At 40.3% G+C, this 23,787-nt stretch overlaps 2 protein-coding genes across 7 annotated transcripts in view; both read right to left on the minus strand.

Annotated features, from left to right (window-relative positions):
- SLC24A2 (solute carrier family 24 member 2) overlaps positions 1–23,787 on the minus strand; it is a 271,498-nt gene that overhangs the window by 222,118 nt on the left and 25,593 nt on the right. The window lies entirely within an intron of this gene.
- Positions 21,094–22,452, minus strand: LOC100359261 (proline-rich nuclear receptor coactivator 2-like). The gene has a single exon (XM_070052880.2). The coding sequence runs from the start codon at positions 22,450–22,452 to the stop codon at positions 22,033–22,035; it is 420 nt and encodes a 139-aa protein (XP_069908981.2). The 3' UTR covers positions 21,094–22,032.

Raw genomic sequence — 23,787 nt, forward strand, 5'->3', positions numbered from 1 at the left:
TACCTGTTTTAGATACGCGGCTTCACTCCCAGTTCCAGCTTCTTGCTGATGTGAACCTGGGGAGCCAGATAAGGCTCAGGTAGCTGAATTTTTGACTTCCAGCTTCAACTTGGCCTAGCCCTGGCTGTTGTGGGCCTTTGAGAAGTGAACCAGCAAATAAGAGCTCTCTTTGTCTCTCTGCTACTCAAAAACAAACAAAAAACAAAAATAAACAAAAACAACATGATAACAGTAACACAAAAGAGTAGGAGGAGATTAAATGGAGTTCACATATTCTCAGGTTCTTAGTACATGTTCTTATTTGGATTGGACTTCAGTAAGGCAAGCATGCATTCTATACTTTCTACAGTCTTAATATAAAGGATCTTCAAAAAGTTCAAGAAAATGCATGTTATGAAAAAACTGTGCATGGGTTGCAAAAATTTTTACACTGAAATAAACTTACACTTTAATTTAATTCTCCACAAAGTTTTTGGAGTGCCCTTGAAGAAGAATAAAATAGAGAGAGGAAATAAAATGTAATAATAGTAGTTTATTGTCCAAAAAGTAGCAAATAAAAGGGAAATATAAAAGAGTATAAACTCTGTGAGAGATATAGAAAACAAGTAAAATGATGGGTTTAAATTCTAAATACAACCACAATTGCATCAAATATCAATTGAATACATATTAAAGGATACAATTGTGAATAAGAGATTGCAAACAAAACCCAATCACATGAAGCTTGCAGGAGACACACTTTTAATATAAGGGCATGTAAAGCTTACAAGCAAAGGATGAGAAAATTTCAGAGAAATATTAGCCAATGATGACTGGGTAGCAATATTAAAATTAGACAAAATAGACATTAGTTTTATGTTTTTGTTTTTTTTTAAGACTTATTTTTTTTTTTAATTTGAAAGGTAGAGTTACAGAGCAAGAGAAGGAGAGACAGAGAGACAGAGAGATCGTCCATTTGCTGGTTCACTCCCCAAATGGCTGCAATAGCTAGGCCTATGCAAGGCCAAAGCCAGGAGCCAGGAGCTTCATCCGGGTCTCCCACATGGGTGCAGGCGTCAAGGGACGTGGGCCATCTTCTGCTGCTTACCCAGGCATGCTAGCAGGGAGCTAGATGGGAAGTGGAGCAGCCAGGACTTGAGCCAGCACCCATATGGGATGCTAGCACTGTTGGCCACAGCTTAACCAGCTGCACTATAGCAATGGCCCCAATGCTATGTTAATAAAATAAATTAAGAGGGCCATAATACAAGGGATAATCCCACAGACAAAGTAACAATTCTTAATTTAGAAAGTGTTGAATAACATAGCTTCAAAATATTTAAAGCGAAAATTAACAGAACTAAATAGAGAAATATTCAAATTTACAAAAATAGAAGGAGATTTTAAGATGCTTTTCCCAGAAATTGATAGAACAGACAAAAAAAAAAGCAGCTTTGAACTAACTGAGCATTTTCAGAACATGATGAATAAGGATGGTTGATATCTTTTCCTCTGCAATATTATGCCAAGGTCTGCCAGACTCACCCAGGTTCATTTGCGAGGACAGGGAAAGACAAATGGAGGTCTACATCCTACATATCTAAATATGTTAACGTAATAAATCATGGTGAGAAACTGTCAAAATATGTTCTAGACGTCTACCTTGAAAAATAGATCTTCATTATGGCAAGATAAAAAGTATAAAATTATCATTTATATATGACTGAAAATTGGCAAAGTATCAAAGACAATTGCTTATAGCATTGTGGTACATGTTTGAATGTTCTGTTATGTGCCAGCCATTCCTTGAGTCTTATAATGAAGGCCTGAATAATTATATTATTATTTATTATAATCATTACAGTTATTACAACTTCTCACTTGTTATAATAATACTTTTAAATAATTGGTATATTAGTGACAGCAATGATTTAAAGGATTAAGAAGTAAAATGCAATTTCATTCCAGGGGTATACATTTTGACATAATTTTATTAAAAAGTTAAAAAAATGTAAAATATCAAACTTTATTTAAAAATACTACTTTCTTCTAAAATTTCAAAATTATATGTTGAAGTTAAAATCAACATATAAATAAATTAGTCTCAAATTTTTTAATCAAAATTATTTCTCTAAACTTGACACTTTCAATTTTATTCTTGAAAATATAATCAATGTTATTAAAATACATTTATAAAAACAAAACTTTAAAAATTCTAGCATGTAATGTTTCTATATGCCAATAAGAAGAATAAGCATGAAGCATCACACATGTTAGGTCATGAGCCAAACACATGCAAATGTAAGAGTTATATAAGAGTAGTATTCATTGTTTCATACTGCCGAATGTTTCTCAGAATGTTTCTCAGAATGTTGCACATCTACTGCAAAATATTGCTAATTTAAGAATAATTTGCTACACCCAAGAATTAAAAGAACCCAAGGACAAGTAAGAAAACAGAAGACCATCTCTTTTAGGAAATACTTGTTGTTAACCAGAGCATTAAACAAGAAAAAGAAATGAAAGGTATAAGGATTGGAAAGGCAGAAATAAACCTATCATAATTTGCATACAACATATGCAATTAATCTATGCACTCATGCCATATAGGAGGATAAATATGTCATGTTAACTTGTCTTTCATCAAAGTGCTTCTGCAACTACAAGCCTCAGTATTAGCAGTAGCACAACTTACAGTCATGTGATCTGGATGCCATAAACTTTTGTTTCAAAGAAGTAGGGTAAGAGATGTGGAGAGGTGTTTTTCTAGGAGCTAGATGATGTTAATGTAAAAGTGGACATTTAGGGTAGCAGATCCCAAGTGTGAGAGCAATTCTGTACTCTTCAATAAATGTATTGTGATCAGTGTACTTGTTTGTGATGTACTGGTCTAAAAGCAAGAAAAATAATTGGAATGTATAAGGATTGGAAAGGCAGAAATAAAGCTATTATAACTAGACAATGTAATTGTATGCACAGAAAAAAGTGAAATTATATTCAAATCAAATACTTGAATTAATAGTTGAATTCAACATGTCCATATACCAGTAAAAAACAGTAAATAAAAATAAAAAATGATTCCATGTAAAAGAGCGTAAAAGCCATAAACCTACAAATCAGCGGAATTAAAGAAATGCACTGCATTTACAAAGAAAACTGCATTAGCTGAAGAAATTAAAGAAATCTAAGTTAGAGAAAGGCTACAAAATGTATATGGACAGGAAGATTTTATATTGCAAAGAAATAACTTCTACTCATTAAATAATAGACTAAATTCAATCATATAAGGTAATTTGAAAATTGATGTGCTAATTTAATATTTCCAAGAAAAATAAAATACATCAAGAGAAAAGCAAAAAAGTTCTTGAAGAAAAATGAAGTTCAAGAATGTACACCATTAGATATCTCAATTCTTATTACAATGAAAATAATATGGTATTTGTACAAGGATATACAAATAGAGAATCAAAAAAAGACTCAATGCTTAGACCTTCACTTCACTTATGATAAACGTTAACCTGTAGTTCAGTGAGGAAATAATAGTCTTTTCAATGCATGGATGCATGGTAACAGGCCAATTAGGTAGCTTTTTAGGAAGAAAAAAATTCTTAACCCTTATCTTACATCATAAGCAAAGTTCTGTTGCAGATTGATTATAGACTTATGTGTGAAAGATTAAAAATTAAAAAAGCTTTAAAACATAGACTATACTACTTTATCCCTTTTAGTATTTTTTTGTTGTTCTAGTTAATACTATTGGTTGAACTCTGTAATTAACACAATTATTCTTAGGTGTTTAAATTTAACTGAAAAGTGATCCCTGTTAAATATAAGAGTGAGAATAAGAGAGGGAGGAGATGTACAATTTGGGACATCCTCAATCGGACTTGCCCCAAATGGCGGAGTTAGAAATCTGCCAGAGGATTCCAATACAATCCCATCAAGGTGGCATGTGCCAATGCCATCTCACTAGTCCAAGTGATCAATTTCAGTTCACAATTGATCACATTGATAGGTCTAAGAGTCAAAGGGATCACACAAACAAGACTAGTGTCTGCTAATACTAACTGATAGAATAAAAAAGGAGAGAACGATCCAACATGGGAAGCAAGATACACAGCAGACTCATAGAATGGCAGATGTCCTAAACAGCACTCTGGCCTCAGAATCAGCCCGTAAGGCATTCAGATCCGGCTGAAAAGCCCATGAGAGTATTTCAGGCATGGATAGCCAAGACACTGTGGCAAAACAAAACAAAACAAAACAAACAAACAAACAAAAACAAAAAAAAACAAAACCTTAATGAAAGATCTCTGTGAGTGAGATCCCAGTAGAAAGAACAGGTCATCAAAGAAGGAGGTACCTTTCTCTGAAGGGAGGAGAGAACTTCCACTTTGACTATGACCTTGTCTAAATAAGATCGAAGTCGGCAAACTCAAAAGGCTTCCATAGCCTTGGCAGCTCATGACAAGAGCCTAGGGAGATTACTGACACCATAAACAAGAGTGTCAAATTGTTAAGTCAACAACAGGAGTCACTGTGTACTTACTCCTCATGTGGGATCCCTGTCCTAATGTGTTGTCCAATGTGTATTAATGCTATAACTAGTACTGAATCAGTATTTTACACTTTATGTTCTGTGTGGGTGCAAACTGATGAAATCTTTACTTAATATATACTAAATCGATCTTCTGTATATAAAGGTAATTGAAAATGAAAAGAAAATAGACTCTACTTATGATATTGATTAGGCAAAGTTTTCTTAAATAAGTCTTAATAAGCACTAACTATAATGCAAAAGTTTGATAAAATGGACTGTCGCTCCCCCTCTTCGTGGAGGAACGACACAGGACCCTGCGTTGTTCTTTCGTCTGCTCGGCCCTCCCCGGGTTTGCTGCTGGTTCTTCCCAGGTTGGCTACCGTCCTTTCCACCTCCGTGGAAGGGCGGTTCCCCTTGCCACGTTCCCCACTTCCGCGGGGGAGCAGCACACCGCCGGCCGGCTCTCTCGGGGGCTGCTCAGATGTTCCTCAGGTGTTCCCTCAGATAGATGTTCCTGGTGCATGTTGTCTCTCTCCTCCTTTATAGTCCTCTTCCACCAATCCGTGCTCTGCTACCCACACGCCGAGTACGCTGCTCTCCTCCAATCAGGAGCAGCTCCTGCAGCTTATTGGTTGAACTGGAGGCAGCTGTGTAGAAGCTGTTTCCTCCTCTCCCAGCGCCATATTGTGGGAGAGCAGATGCATAGAATAAGTCTTAATTCGAGTAACTTAGTCTAGTCTGAGTTGCTCCCCACAATTCCCCCTTTCTTTTTATTTTTTGGCGTTGATACGCGCCTGTCTTCGGTGCCCCGCGGCACACACTCTGCTCTGCTTGCTAGAGTTGCCCACAGGTGCTTACAAGCCCTACCAATCAGGCAAACCGAATCCAGGTCCTCTCTTCGCCATGTTGTGAGGAGGTTTTTAGGCACTGATGCATGCCTGTGTTCGGTGCCCTGCAGCGCATGCTCTGCTCTGCTAGAACTGCCTGCAGGTGCTTACAAGCCCTATCAATCAGGCAAACCGAATCCAAGCCCTCTCATTGCTGTCTTGTGGGGAGACTTATTGGTGTTGATAACGTGCCTGTCTTCGGTGACCTGCAGCCGCCCACAGGTACTTATCGTCTTACTAATAAGGCAGACCGAATCCAAGCTCTCTCATTGCCGTGTTGTGGGGAGGCCTTATTTTTCTCTTTCTCTGTCTCCGGGCATTCCTATCTCTCCTATTTTACTTCTATCTGCCAGCATTCCTATTTCTCTCATTTTACTTCTATACTTCTGTTTCTCTTATCCCCGCGGCTTCCTGGCGCCTGCCCCGAGGCAGCTTCTCGGCGCCTCACCCCGCGGTGGCTTCCAGGCTCTGCGCTGCTTCAGCCCGCGCTTCTCTCATCTGCGCGGCTTCCCGGCGCCCGCCCTGAGGTGGGTTCCCGGCTCTGCGCGGCTTCCTGGCTTCGCGCGCACTCTGCGGTCTCCGCGCCCTTCGTGCCCGCACCACGGCCTCCACGCCAGCCCCGCATTCCCTATCTATTCGCGCCCTGCGCGCTCTCTCTGCGCGCGGCGGCTTCCGCGAGTCACACAGCCTAGCTCACGTTTCCGCCACCGGTATTCAGTCTAAGTTCCCCGGGCTAACCTGGCGAATTCAACCTAGCTCACGTCTCCGCTTCGGTTTGGCTTCCCGTCTTTTGCTCCCCAGGCTAATCTGACGGATTCCAACCTAATTTATGCGTCTCCACCTGTGGTTTTAGCTTTTCACCTTTTGCTCCCCGGGCTGACTTGACGAATCCCAAGCTAGCTTATGTCTCCGCTTCAGCCTGCCCCCGCAGCTTCATTTTCCCTAACATTTTTCTCTACCTGGTATGTTTCCTAACTTTTCTTCCAACAATATTCCCCTCTCATTTCTCCTGGCTTCTCCCCACAGTCCGCATCCGAGTCTATGTTTCCTCCAGCTTTCACTTTTGCTTTCAATCCTAACTTTTTCCGGCACTTCTTCCATCCGGCTTTTCCCTAGGCTCTTCTAGTCTCTCTCTCTGGTATTTTCCCACTTCTTCCCGTTTCTTCCCTCCTAGGTTTCCTATCCAAGTCACGGCACCATTATGTCGCTCCCCCTCTACGTGGAGGAACGACACAGGACCCTGCGTTGTTCTTTCGTCTGCTCGGCCCTCCCCGGGTTTGCTGCTGGTTCTTCCCAGGTTGGCTACCGTCCCTTCCATCTCTGTGGAAGGGCGGTTCCCCTTGCCACGTTCCCCACTTCCGCGGGGGAGCAGCACACCGCCGGCCGGCTCTCTCGGGGGCTGCTCAGATGTTCCTCAGGTGTTCCCTCAGATAGATGTTCCTGGTGCATGTTGTCTCTCTCCTCCTTTATAGTCCTCTTCCACCAATCCGTGCTCTGCTACCCACACGCCGAGTACGCTGCTCTCCTCCAATCAGGAGCAGGATCAGCTCCCACAGTTTGTCAAGTTGGTGAGAGGCAGCTGCGTAGAAGTTTACTCCTCCCCAGCGCTATATCGTGGGAGAGCAGATGCATAGAATAAGTCTTAATTCCAGTAACTTAGCCTAGTCTCAGTTGCTCCCCACAATGGACCACATTAAATGAAGAACTTTTTACTATCAAGTCATCATTAAGGGAATGAAAGGCAAACTAGAATGGGAGAAAATATCTGCAATGTTTGCATCCAACAAGAACTCATATTGAGAGTATGTGAAGAACTCTTTACAGACATCAGTAATAAAAAGACAACACAATAAAAGCATGCAAAAGATTTAACAGACACTTTGCAAAATATATCCAAATAGCCAATTAACCAACAGAAAGTGTGCTCATCAAAGAAATGCTAAACAAAATTACCCATCTGCCAAAATGGTTAAAATGAAGAAATACAAACAATGCTAAGTGTGGACAAGGATGTAGAGCAACTGAACCTGATGGAAGGTAAACTGGTATAACCACTTGGGAAACTACCAGGCAGTATTAAAATTTCATACACACATATCCTAAGACTCAGCAATTCCTTTCTTGCTGTATACCCAACAGAAATTCATGTAAGTGTGTACCAAAAGACATGTAGAAGAATGTTCATAGCAGGGTAATTTGTAATAGTCCCAAACTGGGAAAACTGAATTGTATATCACTGGTAGAATAAATTAACTAAATTGCAGTATATTTATACAATGAGGTATTATAAAACAATGACAAGAAATGAACTATGGCTACATGCAACAACATGGATAACTGTCACCGACACTATCGAGCAAATGATGCCAAAATTAAAAAAAAAAAACACATATTCTATGAGTATTTACAATGTTCTAAAGAGGTGATAGTGATTACTCTGTAGGGAAAGCGTGAGGAAGGGACCCAAAAAAGCATTATACACATAAAGAGACTCTGGATCTTTGAAATAGTCTATGTTTTGGTGTAGATAGAGCTTATGTGAGCTCTACTCACATAATTCATGGGGCTGTAATTAAACATACTGAATTTTTAATGAAAGAAATTGTATAGTTCAGTGAGAAGCTGGGAGGAGAGGGAGAGGATGTAGGGAAATTAAAAAAAACAGGAGGAAACAAATGTTTATGATTGTTAAAGTTTGGTTATGTGTACATGGGTATTTATTATACTATTTGCTACTTTATATAGGTTTTGAAATTTTCCATTATAAAAAAGAACAAAAAAAAACACAACAATTCATAGAAACCTATGACAGCCTTCTGATGGATTTTTACTGCTTTTGCTCTCACTGAGTCACTACTTTCTTTGTTTTACTTGAAGGTAAATAAATACTGTAAATATTGAATGTCATTGAGGACAATAATGAAGATGTTCTGTGTGCCTGTCTTGGCACCTAGAAGACTGTTTCACCCTTCACCAGTGCTCATAGGTTGTTTTCTGTTGTTGCCTTGGCTAACCCTGACTGAAAATGTATGTACCATTAAGCTATTGTTTCTGAGCTCCCAACTTGCCCTTCTATGCTCTGGCTTTGTCTTTTTTTTTTTTTTTTTTTTTTTTTGACAGGCAGAGTGGACAGTGAGAGAGACAGAAGAGACAGAGAGAAAAGGTTTCCTTTTTCTGTTGGTTCACTCCCCCAATGCTGCTGCAGCTGGCGCACCGCACTGATCCAAAGCCAGGAGCCAGGTGCTTCTCCTGGTCTCCCAAGGGGTGCAGGGCCCAAGGACTTGGGCCATCCTCCACTGCACTCCCAGGCCACAGCAGAGAGCTGGCCTGGAAGAGGGGCAATCGGGACAGAATCCGGCGCCCCAACCAGGACTAGAACCCAGGTGCCGGCTCCACAGGCGGAGGATTAGCCTATTGAGCCGCGGTGCTGGCCTATGCTCTGGCTTTGTAAAACTTGAGTGGAAGGTCTGCAAACAACAGTTATGGTTTGCCAGCTGATCTAGTTCTGCCCAATAGGGACGCTAGAGAGAGATAGGAAGCTTGTAGGGGGAAGACAGAGGGATTTTCCCCTTCCTTTTTGCTTCCTATGCATTTCCTGTTTCCCGAATCTTTGAGTTTCACCCCAGCAATGTCAGTTCCTTCTCTTCACAGAACCTCAACCTGGTGCATAGTTTCTCCATAGCCAGCTTTTTCATTCCATGCTCCAAACACCAGCTGAGCAATTGCTTCCTATGTCTCTAAGTTTTAATAATTGTAGGCTCTTCCTTTTGTTTCCCCAGTCCTAGGAGTGACAGCTCCTTCCTGCAGTTCCACCTTCCTGGTACCTAAAAGTTCTCTTATACTTTTAGGGGAGGGCAGATCTATTTTTCATTAGATCATAGGGTGTTCACAATCAATCAATGTTTTTCTGTCAAAGAAATTCCTTCTGAATAGAATTCTAAACATAGTTATATTTTGTAGTCTAACAACAAGTAATATGTACATACACAAATATCCCCCTCTGAAGAACATTTTCACTAGCATGGCCCTGCTGAATTTTTGTATCACTCTTTTTTTTTCATATCACTCATATAGTGCAGAATTTATTTTATTACTATCCTTTTCCATGTTTCCTCTCCTATTCCTACTTTGTGAAATTTTTTAAGTACACAAATATTGGAAACTTTTCTTAGTTCAAGCATCTAATGAAAGTCAAAAGAGGGACCAGATCCTGGTCTTCTGATTCACAGCTTTGCTCTCCTTTCATAAAGGCGCTCTAGCTGGCAATAGAATATGTCTCTTTCAGGATCAAGGTTAATTGAAATGTGATCTGTGAAGGGCATCAAGGAACTTATCCTCCCAATCCCTTCCAACACACACCACACACACACACACACCACACCATGTACCACACACACATCCTCAGGAAGTTCTCTCACGGGACTACAGAATCCATTGACCATTAAGAAAGCTGTCCTATCCTTGGAATGGTTGAGTTTCGTGAAATCCTCTTGTGTTTGGAAGGAAAACACTGATGTCAGTTACCAACAGATATAAATCTCAAAGGGAAATGGGAATTTTCAATGAAAATTATAGAACTCTTCAATTAGCATTTCAATGAAAGATTTAAAAATATTAACATGTCTCTGATTTTTTTTCCCCAAATCTGAAACAAACAAACAAGCAAAAACAAACCCAACCCAACCTGGTCTGTGTGTCGCAACTCTCTTATAAAATGACAACATGTAAAAACCAAGAAGTCAAAATTAATTCCACTTTCTCTGCCTCAGCATTAAATAACAGGCTAAAAAATCGGTTACAGCTGAGTCGGAACAATCACTGCTGAGGTTACATTACAGGGTCAATCAGTTTATCACTTTGGTTTGTAGCAAACTTGATCATACTGATTTGTAATTCACCTCCTAAATTACACAGAATTTTAATGAGCTGCTTTTTAGGGCAACTATTTGAAATACAACTGAGTTGATTTTTTTTTGCATTTTTAAGATAATGATCATTTACTGCACTATAAATTTAACTTTGAAGTATGAAATGGAATTTCTCAAACTTTCTATTGTGCTAGGGCAGAGGACAGGTGGTAGTGGGACAGACCATGGGGGCTGGGCAAAGATGTGTAGCCTAAAGAAGTTGCTGTGAAGCACAATTTCTTTGAAATTGATATTGCAAGTATATTGAACAAAGACATAGAGATTCTGTATTAAATAGTATGTTCTTATTTGCATAATAAAAATGTTCTGAATTATTCGGTAGGTAAATTATTTAACTTCTGGCCTCCTTTAAGTATCTACCAATAAAGTAAGCTTGGGTCTTTAGGTTATGTTTATCCTGGATCTTCTAATTAAAAAAGAGTGTATTTAGACAATGTTCCATGCTACAGGTGGCTGATTCAAGAGTATAAAGGCCAGGCACCTTGTTTTGGTGGGGTTGCAGATCAGGAGGATATTAATGTTACTAGTGCTTGTCTAAAATGTAGAGTTTTGCTTATTTTTATTTGATTATTTAGTGGCTTAAACAAAAAATGGTTTCCACCTCCTAAGAGAGCAATCCTCAGTGCCATGCTGCACAGTTTTGCTGGAGGGGGAACCACAGTACACTTCATTCCAAATGGGCTGGCAGAGCAGCTCCATATGCTTTAATACACTCTGACAATTTCTCACCGCATTGTGCAACAGTCAGGCCAAGCTTTCTCTTCTTAAACCCTCAGGGTGAGAACATGGTTTTATTTATGTTATGTAAAGGATGAAGATCATTGTCTTTAATACAAAATAGTACTTCCTTGACTTCTGTCTTTTCTCTTTTCTGGCTCTCCATATTGAGGGATAGATGTCCCCGTTCCTTCCCCAAACCACTCTACCCCTTGTGACCTTGGTTCCCTCTCCTTCCTCTTACTGATCCTTGTTTATGTTGTGATTACAATTCTCCATTACCTTCAGTTTTTCTCCGTTCCCAGACAAGAAATATCTATAGTCATCTTGTTGAGTTTTTCAGTTGTAAATTCATATACTCACAGAGGAAAGTTTCCCAGGTCCTCTCAATGAGGGAAGGGCCAGACAGGAGCTGAATACCCCAGAGCATTAGGCCCAGGTAAAGGAAGCAGCTGTTACTTGGTCCCACTTGAATGTTGTCACATGGGAAGGCAGACCTGAAGCTACACATGTGAATTTTCCAAAGTAGACAGGAAGCTGATTTCCACAAGAAATCTGATAATTTTTAGATGTTGGCCACAATTAAAAAAATTAAACAACACTGTGGCTGGGAGAAATAGTTATTTCCTGGGTCACAACCATAAATTTCACCCCTTGTCTAAAAATTCATTCGACTCTGCTTCCCATTCAAATACATGCTTCCCATTCTTACACTTCTCAAACATTGAGCCTATAACTGTTGACTTGTTTTCCACACCTCTGGCTCTCTGCTTAGCCAATGTCAACATATTTTCTTTTCTTCTGAAAGTATTCTCTCAAGGTCACCATGAAGTCTCTAATAACTGAATATGCTGAATTAACTGTGTGTCTGTATACACTTTTAAACATTCTTAAAAAATGATTCTCAAAGAGTGATTCCAGCATGAGTAATGTCAGCATCACCTGGGAACCTGTTAGAATTGTAGAATCTCTCATCCCTTCCAAGACCTACTATATCAGAAGCTATGGTGGTGGATAGAGCAATCTACAAGTAAACAAGCTCTCTAGGCAATTATGATGGCTGCAAGTCCGAAAACCACTGCCCCAAAATATACCTGTGAGTGCACTGGTTGGGGAGGAGGGCGGGCTCTACCTGAGGGGGGAGTTCATTCCCCCTGCCCTCAGAATCTCACGTACAACTTCAGTCCTTCTGCATGCTAGGTAAAAGCTCTGCTCTGATGCCGCACAGCACTTCTTATAAAAGTATTTTCACATTTTATCATCTAATTTCTGCATACATCTTCAAAAGTGAGCCAAACAAGTTTAATATCCACCTTTGACCATCTTATAACTGAAAAAAACTAGCAATCTGAAGTCAAGAGGCTTTCTTAAAATTGTAGTTAGTAAAATATCAGACTTAATATCAAATTGGTTCTTGACAGAATAGCTTCTCCTTTCTGTTTTTTAGAAATAGCCTTTTTTTCTACTTGTAAGAGTCAACTTTATTGACTGCAAACATGAAAAATGCAGATAAGACTGCAAAAGAAACTTAAAAATCACCCAAAATTCCACCACCCATTATTATGCACTTCCTTTTAGTCTTTTTTTTTTAAATACACAAGTGTACATGTGTACAGGTGCAATTCCATTCTCAATTGCATGACACAGCTCTGTCAGAAGATAAATAATCCTCTTGTTCTCAGAGCCTATGGAAACTTTCCTGTGGGATCATAAATGAGTATTTAAATAATTGCACTATTTAACTTTTGTTCATGAAAGTAGTAAGTAACTGCAAAAGTAGATGCAAAATCTAAATAAAATGAAATGAGCAATGGTGATTTTTCTAGTAGTCATAACAGACAGGGGAATTGCTAATCCCGTTATGAAAATATTCAATATCTTTGTGCTATTAGAGGCAATTCCAACAGCATATAGTGTATATAAGCTCACTCTGATTAATTATAATAGAATTCAATAATAATAAGAAACTCTATTACTATAATAGTCTGGCATGTCAACAAAATTGATTCTGCTTCTGAAATAAGAGGGAAAAAAATAAAACATAAAATATACCCAAGGGCATACAGTGATTTTTTAATTTTTATTTATTGACCCAGAGAATTATTTTTCCCTGGTTCTGGCATTGCTCTAAAATCCAATATTCCTTTCCTCACTTCTTTAACTCACATAATTAAAGAGCTAAGACCAAAAAGTCTAAACAAAATTCATGGGAAGGCCAAGTTCAGTGCTATTTCTGGACAAATAACATTTTTAGTGCACTTATAGATGTCTAGTTTTAACTACACTTGTTGGTTCATGGGACCACTAGCACAAACATGTGCAATGGTATTCCGAGCTCCTTTGGGGATTTCTTGTAAGAACTCCCCACCTGCTGGGTCTTCACTTCAGTATTGATAGGTAAAAAGTCTAATAACTGGAACAATTCCATCTGTTGCATGTCTATTTTGTGCCATGAACTCATAGCCAAAATGAATGTATTTACAGAGGTGGCCAACTGCCAGTGTGAACATAGACTGAACACATTGCAGAGGGCCCAGTCCTCAGCGGGCTGAGCCTTTTTACATCTTAGGTAGGCTAGGTGTCTGAAGGGGTGGAGAGGGGCAATATATAGAGATGAATTTCTCTATACATATTTTTCAAATTGGGTGCCAGCTTTCAAATCTGAAAAAGAATGCAAGGGGTGGGGTGGGAAACAACACAGGGCATAAGACTAAATTGGTCTCTTGAAAGGATATAGGAATAAGAGATAAATTCTGGATTTCAAAGTGTACAGGGGTGGAGGGTAAATTCTGATTTTCTCTATTTTGGGACACAGAGCTAGAATGGCTGAGGCTTATGCCTTGTTCCATCAACATTCACCTGATGATGACTTCTCAGTGAAATGTGGACAAGCAGTTGTCATATTCTTTTTCCAAACTTAACACGAGATCTGGACAAGTTTGAGATGGACAGGGATATTGGTAATGGTAATGGTGCAGACAGAGGAGCAAATCACAAGGTTCAGTTCAACCACAGTGGGAGCACGATAAGCAAACTTCCTCACTCCAAATGCAGAGAGCACAGAAGGAGGTGTATTCCTGTTAAATTAGGAACAAGAACCTTCTCCTGTCTGGAACAGGTTGCTCTGCCAGGTTGTGCAATCTCCCTCACTCTAGAGATCTGGGCATGCAATATGAAATACATTGCATCAGCACAACTGACTTATAGAGTTATTTCCAGGTGCCATTGATAAGCCCTGAGATTCTCATGAATCAGCAAGATTGATGTGTGCATTCCAGGTACTGACACAAACCACCTCTCTTTGCTCTTAGCTCAAGTTGCTTAGGTGGTAAAGATCAAAGTAAACAACAGAATGATACAAAATATAGAGCCCCGGGACCCTTGGTAAAATAAGGTACTCAATAAATTTTTTTAAAGCAACATTTTTTATTTGACAAGGAGAGAGTGAGAATGAGAGTGAGAGAGTCTGCTCACATCTGCTGGTTTGCCACCCCCAAAAGCCCACAGCTACTGAGAGTGCACTGGAATTTGGGCACTCACTCAGGGTCTCTTCATCAGTGGCAAGGACCCAATTACTTGAGCCATCACCACTGCCTCCTAGAGTCTGCATTAGCAGAAAACTGGAATCAGGAGTGAAGCCAGGTATCAAACCCAGGTTCTCTGATATGAGACATGATATACTAACCAGTGGATTAACTTTTAGGTCAAACATCTGCCCCTCACTAATTCTTTTTTAAAATAGATAAAGAAACAGCATATACCTGTACTTAATTTCTTTTATCCTGTCTCCCTGCTTGAATGCTATGAAAGCAATCAGAATCCTTTTTTGTTACATTTTTATATCTGGCTAGGTGTCCATTTTGAAAAGTGTAAGTGCATGTTCAAAAGACAAAACAAATATCACTAGAGATTAAAAAAACAACAACACACACACACACACAAAACAACAGCAACAAAGTGGAGTTTATTGCTTTTGCAATAAGGGAGAACCAGAGCCATGTTACCCAAGAAATGAATTCAGCTGGCTTCTTTGTGCTCAGAGCAAAAGGTGTCATTTATTTCTAACTAGAGAAGATTATAGGCACTGCAAGAAATGTCTGAGGAAGATTAGTTGAAAATAGCCAGATTTAGCAAACAAAATTTCATGATGCTCAGTGAAATTTGCATTGCAGATAAACAGTGAATCACTTTTTTCGGTAAAGTTTGTTCTCTGCAACGTTTGAGACATACTTATACTAAAAAATGACTCAGTGTTTACTGAAAATTCAGACTTTTGGGGCATCCTATATTGCATCTAGTAATCCTATTTAAGTGAGACTCTGTGGGTTTCAAGGTCACGCAGCAGCAGCAGCTAGTCCACAGACCCTTGAATGGGACTTAGTAACTTTTTTATAACAGTGTAAAGTAAACATCATAGTACATAGTGCATTTTGCCAAAGGGAGTAGAAACCAAGTTTTCCCACTTGGGAGCACCCATTGTGATCAAAATCAATGGAATATACCAAGTTGGGTAACAACACTTGTGGCTGCTAGACTCTCTAGCAACTGAAACCAAAGCAAGAAGAATCATAGTTGTCCATGACCATCAGATCAGAATAATCAGTTGTTGGATGCTGTCATACAAACTGAAGTTAGAAGGTAGTTTAGGGGCTGGCGCCGTGGCTCACTTGGTTAATCCTCCGCCTTGTGGCGCTGGCATCCCATTCAGGCGCCGGGTTCTGGTCCTGGTTGCTCCTCTTCCAGTCCAGCTCTCTGCTGTGGCCCTGGAGGGCAGTGGAGGATGGCCCAAGTGCTTGGTTTCTGCACCCGCTTGGGAGACCACGAGGAAGCACCTGGCTCCTGACTTTGGATCAGTGCAGCGCCAGCTGTAGGGGCCATTTGGGGAGTGAACCAACGGAAGGAAGACCTTTCTCTCTGTCTCTGTTCTCACTGTCTATAACTCTACCTGTTAAATAAATAAAGAAAAAAACTTAAAAAAAGAAGGTAGTTTAATGAAAGGGAGTCTTTAAAGACAATCCTGGTGGCAAATGTTTGGCTTAGTAGTTAGCATGGTTGTTAGGATACCTAATTCCCTAGTTGGAAGGCTTGACTTTGATGCCTGGCTCTGGCTCCTGACTCTAGTTTCATCCTAATGAAGGCCCTGAGAGGCAGTGGTAATGGCTCAAGTAACTGGATTCTTTCCACTCACATGGGAGACCTAGATCAAGTTCTCAACTCCTGACTGTGGCCTCAGCCCAGTACCAGCTGTTGCTGGCATTTCAGGAGTAAACCAGTGGATCGGAGCATTTCTCTCTCTCTCTGTAATAAATACTTTTCTTTAAAAAAAAAAAAGACAACTTTGACTTTCAGCTTGTGAAGTTGGTTGGAGGATAATGTTTAGCTAAAGTCCAGAGTACAGATTTATTGGAAAGACAACAAAGATCTAGGTGCACAGCAATCTCTCTGTGTGCTCCACAGCTCCCAACCTTTACCTGAGCATCCTCCACCTGCACAGCCCACATGTCTTCAAATTCAACATTCCTGACATTTAATCCATTCTTTTCCTCTTCAAACCTGTTTACCCTCTTATAATTCCTGCCTCAACTGCAGACATCATACCAAGACTCCAACAGTTCCAGGTTGGAAGCCTCCCAGTAATCCCATGTACCACGACTCCCACACATGGCAGTTAGTCAGTGCCAATTCCTTTTAAGCCTTTCTCTTTCCTAGCTCAGTGTCACCCTTTCTGAGCTCGAAAGCAGCCAGAAAATTTGACCCGAACTCCCTCCACCCTGCCATTTCCTTTTTAACCTACTCTTTTCCTTGCTGTTGAGATAGCTTTCTAAAACAAAATTCTGAGGCTATTTCTCCATTTCTTAAAAATGTAAGTAGCTTTTCATGCCTAGAGAATAAAATCCAAAATTCACCAGGAAAGCACACAGTTCTAAAAGGTTTGGCCATGGTTTTTCTTACCAGTAGCTCAACCATCACTTTCCCCCACAAAAGATGGTGCAAAACTGCTGAGTAGTTGTCTGGGACCTGACACTCTTTTACATCATGAAGACTCTGCAAAAACTGTTCCTTTACCTAAAAGTCTCTCTATCTACCCTGCTTTGTCTGGCAACTCATCCTGCAAGAGGCTGCTCTAGTACTAGCCCTGCATGTGGTAAGCCCACTTCCTTCTCCATTGCACATTGAACCACCACCTAGTTTGCCTTCCCATGGCACTCATATTGGTCTTCACCATGGGGCTTAGCACTTTCTACTGAGTGTGTCAGGGACATGTTTTTCCCACAGGATTATGAGCATGGGGGCAGGACTATGATTTACCCACCTTTGAATTCCTAGAATTTAATGAAAATGCTGACTATAATTATTGCAGTAAAATCAATTTGATGAACATTGGCTGAGTGTTTATGTGCTGGACAGTTTTCCATGCCCCCTTTTCTATTTTAGCTGTTTAATCCTGAAAAAGAAAACCCTCTGAGGCCAGTACTAGCATAATCTCTATTTGACAAAAGAAACTGAGACAAAGAGCAAAGATGTGAAGGGCTGGCCAAAGTACCAGAGCTAGTAGTAGGATGGTGATTTCAACTCAGATGTAGAGTAGAAGTACCTGATAATTTCTTTAAAGATTTATTTATTTATTTGAAAGGCACAATTACAGGGAGGGAGGGGGGCAAGACAGAGGGAGAAAGAGACCCTTCAACACACTGGTTCACTCCTCAAGTGGCTGCCATGGCCAGGGTTGGGCCAGGCTGAAGCCAAGAATCAGGAGCTTCATCCTGTTCTCCCACATGGGTACAGGGGCTTTCCTAGGTACATTAGTAGGGAGCTGAATCAGAAGTGAAGCAGCTATGGGGCAGGTAAAGCCACAGCCTGTAGTGCCAACATCCATATGGGTGCCGGTTCGAGTCCTGGCTGCTCCTCTTCCAATACGTCTCTCTGCTGTGGCCTGGGAAAGCAGTAGAAGATGGCCCAAGTCTTTGGGCCCCTGTACCCACATGGGAGACTGAGAAGAAGCACCTGGCTCCTGGCTTCGGATCGGCACAGCTCCGGCCGTTGCAGCCATTTGGGGAGTGAACCAACGGACAGAAGATCTTTCTCTCTGTCTCTCCCTATCACTGTCTGTAACTGTACCTCTCAAATAAATAAATAAAATCTTTTTTAAAAAAAGAAGTGAAGCAGCTGGACACAAACTTGTGCCCATGTGGGATGTCAGTGTTGCAAGGCAGCACCTTAACCCACTGAAATACTGATGCTCGGGCACATTCAAGAACCAAGAAGTCTTTGGTGGACTGGGACCTAGAGAATCTTATGGAAACTTGCCAGGTGATGTTAATGTGCAGCCAGTGTTGAAAATCTCTGGTCCGTTTGCTTTACCCTGAGAAATTTCAAATGATGTTGGGAGAGAGAAGAGGATTCAGAGAATTTGGTGGGTAAAGGAATCAGATACTGGCAGCTACGAGTTCCACAGCTCTGCAGCCATGACCCTAACTGTCCCATCAAGCATGATTCAGGAACAGAGGATGGGGTGCCAGGCCCACCTGACCTGCCCCCCTGCCTCCTTCCTAGACACTGCAGATAGGACTGTGGGTCTTTCTCTAGGGCATATGTGACTTGAGGATCAGAAGTGGGAAGGAGGGTGGAGGCGGCTCAGGAAGGCGCTTTACCAGGAAACAGAGGGAGGCCCGACTGTGTTAGACATTTCTGAGAATATGCACTATGATTCCACTGATCTTCTCCAAGAGAACTGGTTCTGCTCCTTTCTGTGTACCAGCTGCCTCTCTGAAAGAAATCATTCTGTCCCCCAAATTAGAATGTACAATGCAGTACTTTCCATGTAGGGAAAAAGTTGTCAAATGGAGGAATCTGACCTTAAAAATGTTCATTTGATGAGTGCCTGATAGGTATTTGCTTATGAGGCATCTGTTGCTAGTTGCCTGCCAGAGAAGAAGAAAGAACAGAAACTGGAGTAACAAGTGCATGAGGAATGAACTCTTGATCCAGGATTGGGGGTTAGAAGGAAGGTGGTTTTTCTTGGTGGATATAAGCGATCCAGGAAAGGTGAGATATCGTGTAAGTACTAGCAGGAGTCAAGTGTGGAGCAACAATTGGAAGGGGAGGGGGTGTGTTCATAAAGTAATAGATTAATTCAGACCCAGAAACTGAAAGGTTACATCTAGTTCCAATGAGAAAGACTCTAATTCCCTATGGCTGGAAAAAAGAAGATGCTGTCTCTTTGAGTGTTAAATCTGTCAAATGGGTCATCGTGGTGAATGAAAATCCCATGTAGTAGGGCTATGCCGTCATGTAGTCCTGGGGAGCTGGACCATGGCTCAGCCCTTTATAAACCTAGGACAGTAGGAAAACTCCTAAAACTCACTGAAACTCAGTTTTACTCATATATTTATAATCTTAATAAATACCTACATCATATGGTTGTGTGAAGAAGAAATGAACAGTCCACATCAACAGCAAATACTTAGGAGATGTGTATGTGTGTTGTGTGTGTGTGTGTTGTGTGTGTAATCATTTAATCTTCACATGACCTTGAGCAGTAGATACTACTACCATGCCCATTTCATTTTATTTTTTCTTAGCAGTAAGTACTTTAAAATTAATTTATTTATTTACTGATTAGGGAGAAAGAGAAAAACAAAGAACCCTCATCTGCTGGTTCACTCCTCAAATGCCCACAAAGCAGGAGGTTGGGCTGGGCTGAAGCTGAAAATCAGGAACTCAGTTCAGATCTCCCATATGCATGGCAGAAACTCAGTTACTTGAGCCATTAGTGAAGCCTCCTATGGTGTGCTTGCATTATCAGGAATCTGGAGTCAGGAATGGAGTTAGATATAAAACCTGGGCCCGCTGATATGTGATGCCAGTACCTTAATTGTTAGGCTAAATGCTCATTTTGTTATGCACATTTTATAGATGAGAACATGGAAGAACAGAAAAACCAAGGGACTTCCCCATGGTAATACAGATAATAAGTGGCCATACCATATTTTTAACCAAGATAATCTGGCACCAGAGTCTAGGCTCCTAACTACTCCAGGAGTACTTCAGAAAGTTTATGGAAGAAAAGAATTAGGTTTATTTTGGTGTAAAAAATAGAAGATGTATGCATAGGTTTTCTATAATATGCATTTTCTCATGAATTTTTTGAAGATCTTACAATATGTGGATTTAAAATTTTTCTAACATAAAATTGTCTTATCTTTTAATTACATTTTAAATGAACTTTTTGAAATACCCTCCTATTATACACAAGGTTCTCTACATGAATAAGCAGACAAAATGAGGGAAATTGGCATATGCCAAAAAGAGGAAAATATCAGAATTCCTAAGTGAAAGCTTTCAAAGGAGGTCCCTGATCCTTCAGTGCAGAGTAGAATGGGGCCATTATTCACTTTTTATCATTGCACATTCTGACTCAGTGGGAAGACTTTGCACATTCTGACTGGATGGGGAAGAGTCCGTGTAAGGACACCAAAGGCACCTTTTGAAGTCCTCAGACCACTAGTGGTTTCCATGACTCAGCAAGCAGTGAGGACAGGGACATGCTGTTGACTCACTTCTCATCTAACCACATCTCTCAACTGAGCTGATATTCACAAGGGCAGCTCTTCTGATGTCTCAGATTCCCAAGTCCCAACATTTATATAACCCAGAATTTCATCCATAGGGCAATCAATAAAGTTTTCAAGAATAGAGATAGCTCTTATCCTGGAGAGTTCTAAGTGCTGATGAGCAGAACAAAGAATGCAGAAAAAATATTAACGACCTGACAAATGACTTGTCCATTTCTATGCAGTTTGGTGCTTATCAATCAGAACTGGCACAAAACAATCATAATTTTTGAACCACCATCATTATTTTACATTTTGTTCGCTTCTAGTTTTTAAAGAATGAATTAAATTACATTACTGTGAATGGTAAGCCAAGTTTCATGGTTCCTTTAGCACTTCCTTGCTTTTGTATTTTCTCATTCTTTCCCTACCAAGTGCAGTGATTGCCTGCTTGGCCATCTCTCTTTTTTTTCCCCTTTGAAATATAGTTTACATCCAAATCAGTCACTTCAGCACAGGGGCAAACTAAAAACATTTCAGATCTTTAAGATTAGGTAATAGTATAAAAACAGTCCATGGTCTTACATTCAGCAAGTTCATACCAAAATACTCTTTGTAAGATAAAATCTGAGAAAACTTTACATATGCTACAAAATTATATGTATTTATATGGCTCTTTCTTCCCTAGAAACTTAAGTTTCACATTATACAATTTCCCACTTAAAGCAAGCTTTGCAGGAATGTTAAGAGGTCAGATCACTGTCAGAATAGTTTGTGCAGTACTGTAATACAAAAAATGTATTTGAAAACTATTGAGTGACTATCAAATATGTTCCTATAAAAAATGGTTTGGATGCATTCATTGGCAGACATCTAGCCAACTGCAGTTAAGAAGGCCAACGGGTAAACTTGGTGTCCTTTCCACATTCACTACTGCATAATCCACTAAACTAACTTATTAAGGAAAATTCACATTTTCTTTTGGCAGTGCATTGGGTTGTTGACATATTACTAGTCTGAGTATTTCTATAACATAAGCTTTCAAAGGTTCAACTAGTTCTCAATCCTTGTCTTAGGTGATTAATTTGATTCACTAACCTTAAACAACTCACTACTAATCCATGAATGATAATCTTAGCTACTTTCCTCCAACAGACAGTAGAAAACTTATTTCTTTGCCCTCGCCTATATCTAAACTTCAACAGGAATCCAAACTTGAATTGTTTCACTTCAAAGTTACTCAATTGAGGACATTTAGTATGAAGTACAATTAGTTACCTTAAGTAGCACTGATCCTACCTTTACATCACAATGCACACAAAACAAATGAGATGATGTATGCTTACGCTAACTAGTTTTACACAAATAGAGTAAACTCCGTAGTCAAATTTGTTTCAGGCCAATTTAAACATTAGCACTTATCTGTTTTACACCTGTACTTTAAGTAAGGTTTTAAGTTGAAATGTCATTATTTCTTTATCTGAAAGATTAAAGGAAACAGGAACCCAGTGGCTTGGAGGTTTGGGAAGAACATTTGGTGATGGCTGCTCACTGAATTTGGCTCCAGAATAGTTCTGATTGGCTTGTGGCTTAAAAAGTAAGCAAGGACTGGCCAAGTTCGAGCCCCAGTTTTGATTATTTGGGAAGTTTTTGTTCTTCCCTCCGTTTTGCATGGCCTGCCATGTGGTTGCTGATGAGTTGTAAGCATGTCCTCTTTCTTTTTTCTTATGAACAATCTGCATATGGGAATTCTGATCATTGGCCTTCTGTCTGTTAAGCTGTTGTTGGTTCTTACTAATATTTCTAGATTGAAGGGCTGGAATGTGAAACCTCTCTCCACCACCCATCTTTAGCTTCTTTGTCACCTTTCAGTCTGCTTCTCAGATTGCAAGATTTCCACCACCTGTCCTCTTCCTTGCTGCCAAGCCCAGGATAATAGGTGTTGTTGCTCTCTGGCCGATCCTTTCCTTTCTCTCAGTACAGACACGGGCTGATCTGCTGAGTTCAGCCCAGGAGCTGAGGCCAACATCTGAGTCTCCTCAACACACAAGTGTGAGAGAAGTCCGACTTCACGCTCGGAACTGTAGTGGCTGCTGCCTCTCTATGTAGAGGCTTCCCTCCCTTTCCAGGGAGAGACAAGGCATGGATCAAACAACCCACAAGCACCAATCAGCTGACCACCTGGTGTCCCCAACCCTCAGCCATCTCTTTGGCTTGAATGTGCATGCAAGAATGACACACACTTGAAAAAATGAAATAAGGAAAAAAACCAGAGGTCTCAAACATGGAGGTCAAAAAGCTCACTACTTAGCTCTCGCCAAGATTAGCCACTGAATTGATTCCTCAGAGATTCCGAAAAAGGAACCACACAGAGTGGGAGAGTGAGATAAAGGATCCACCTGCAGCCACAGGCCCTGTCCCCCTCATTGCCTTCCCAGGACCATAGTTTATCATTTAAGAGCCAGTTTCTTCATGAAGCCATCCTTATAATACAGCTGGTTTCCCACTAAGGCTGATTTAGGCAATGGAAAAGGCTATGATAAACAGGAGGCTTGGAGTGTAACCAACTTGATGAGAGCCTGATCACCCCTATCATTATATGACTTTGGATACTTCAACTTTGGAGCCTGGAACTCCTCCACAGCACAGAGACTGGTGCCCACTACCTATTCCACCTTCCATCTTGCATGCCTTCCAGAACTACAGTTTTAGGATATATAACACTAACATTTTCCAGGCTCCCTTGCAGCTATAGTACAGGATATTATTTAGGTTTAGCCAATCAGATATTCTTAAGCTAGACTTAGAAGGTGAAAATCAAAGCGGAGGTTGTACTTCTGCTCTTTCTCCTACCAATCATGGGAAGGAAATTTTTTAAATTATTAACCTGTGGTGCTTACTAATAAAGATAAGGACTGAGAAGTATTAATGGACTGTTCCAGAATGCAGCAGTTCCAGAGGCAGCTTCCTGATTCCCTGCCTTCCTGATTAAGCAGAAGCAGAAGCTCTCTGGGCAGGCCAGTCTTACAGTGAGATATGAGAATCACTTCTGGAGGCCCAGCCTGCTTCTCCATCCTTCCCAAAGACTTGATAAGCACCAAGTTCCTACATTAAATCCCTCTATTTAAAATAATAGACTAGATTCTATTTTCTGCAACTGAGCCTTGAATGATACACCTCTC

The sequence above is a fragment of the Oryctolagus cuniculus genome, chromosome 1 (assembly GCF_051225735.1).
Source record: "Oryctolagus cuniculus isolate XC-2025 breed Fujian yellow rabbit chromosome 1, ASM5122573v1, whole genome shotgun sequence".
In the NCBI taxonomy this organism is placed as follows: Eukaryota; Metazoa; Chordata; class Mammalia; order Lagomorpha; family Leporidae; genus Oryctolagus; species Oryctolagus cuniculus.

Coding starts and splice junctions, on each gene's coding strand:
- LOC100359261 (XM_070052880.2), bottom strand. CDS start 22,452: ATGGGTGGTGGAGAGAGGTTTCACATTCCAGCCCTTCAATCTAGAAAT.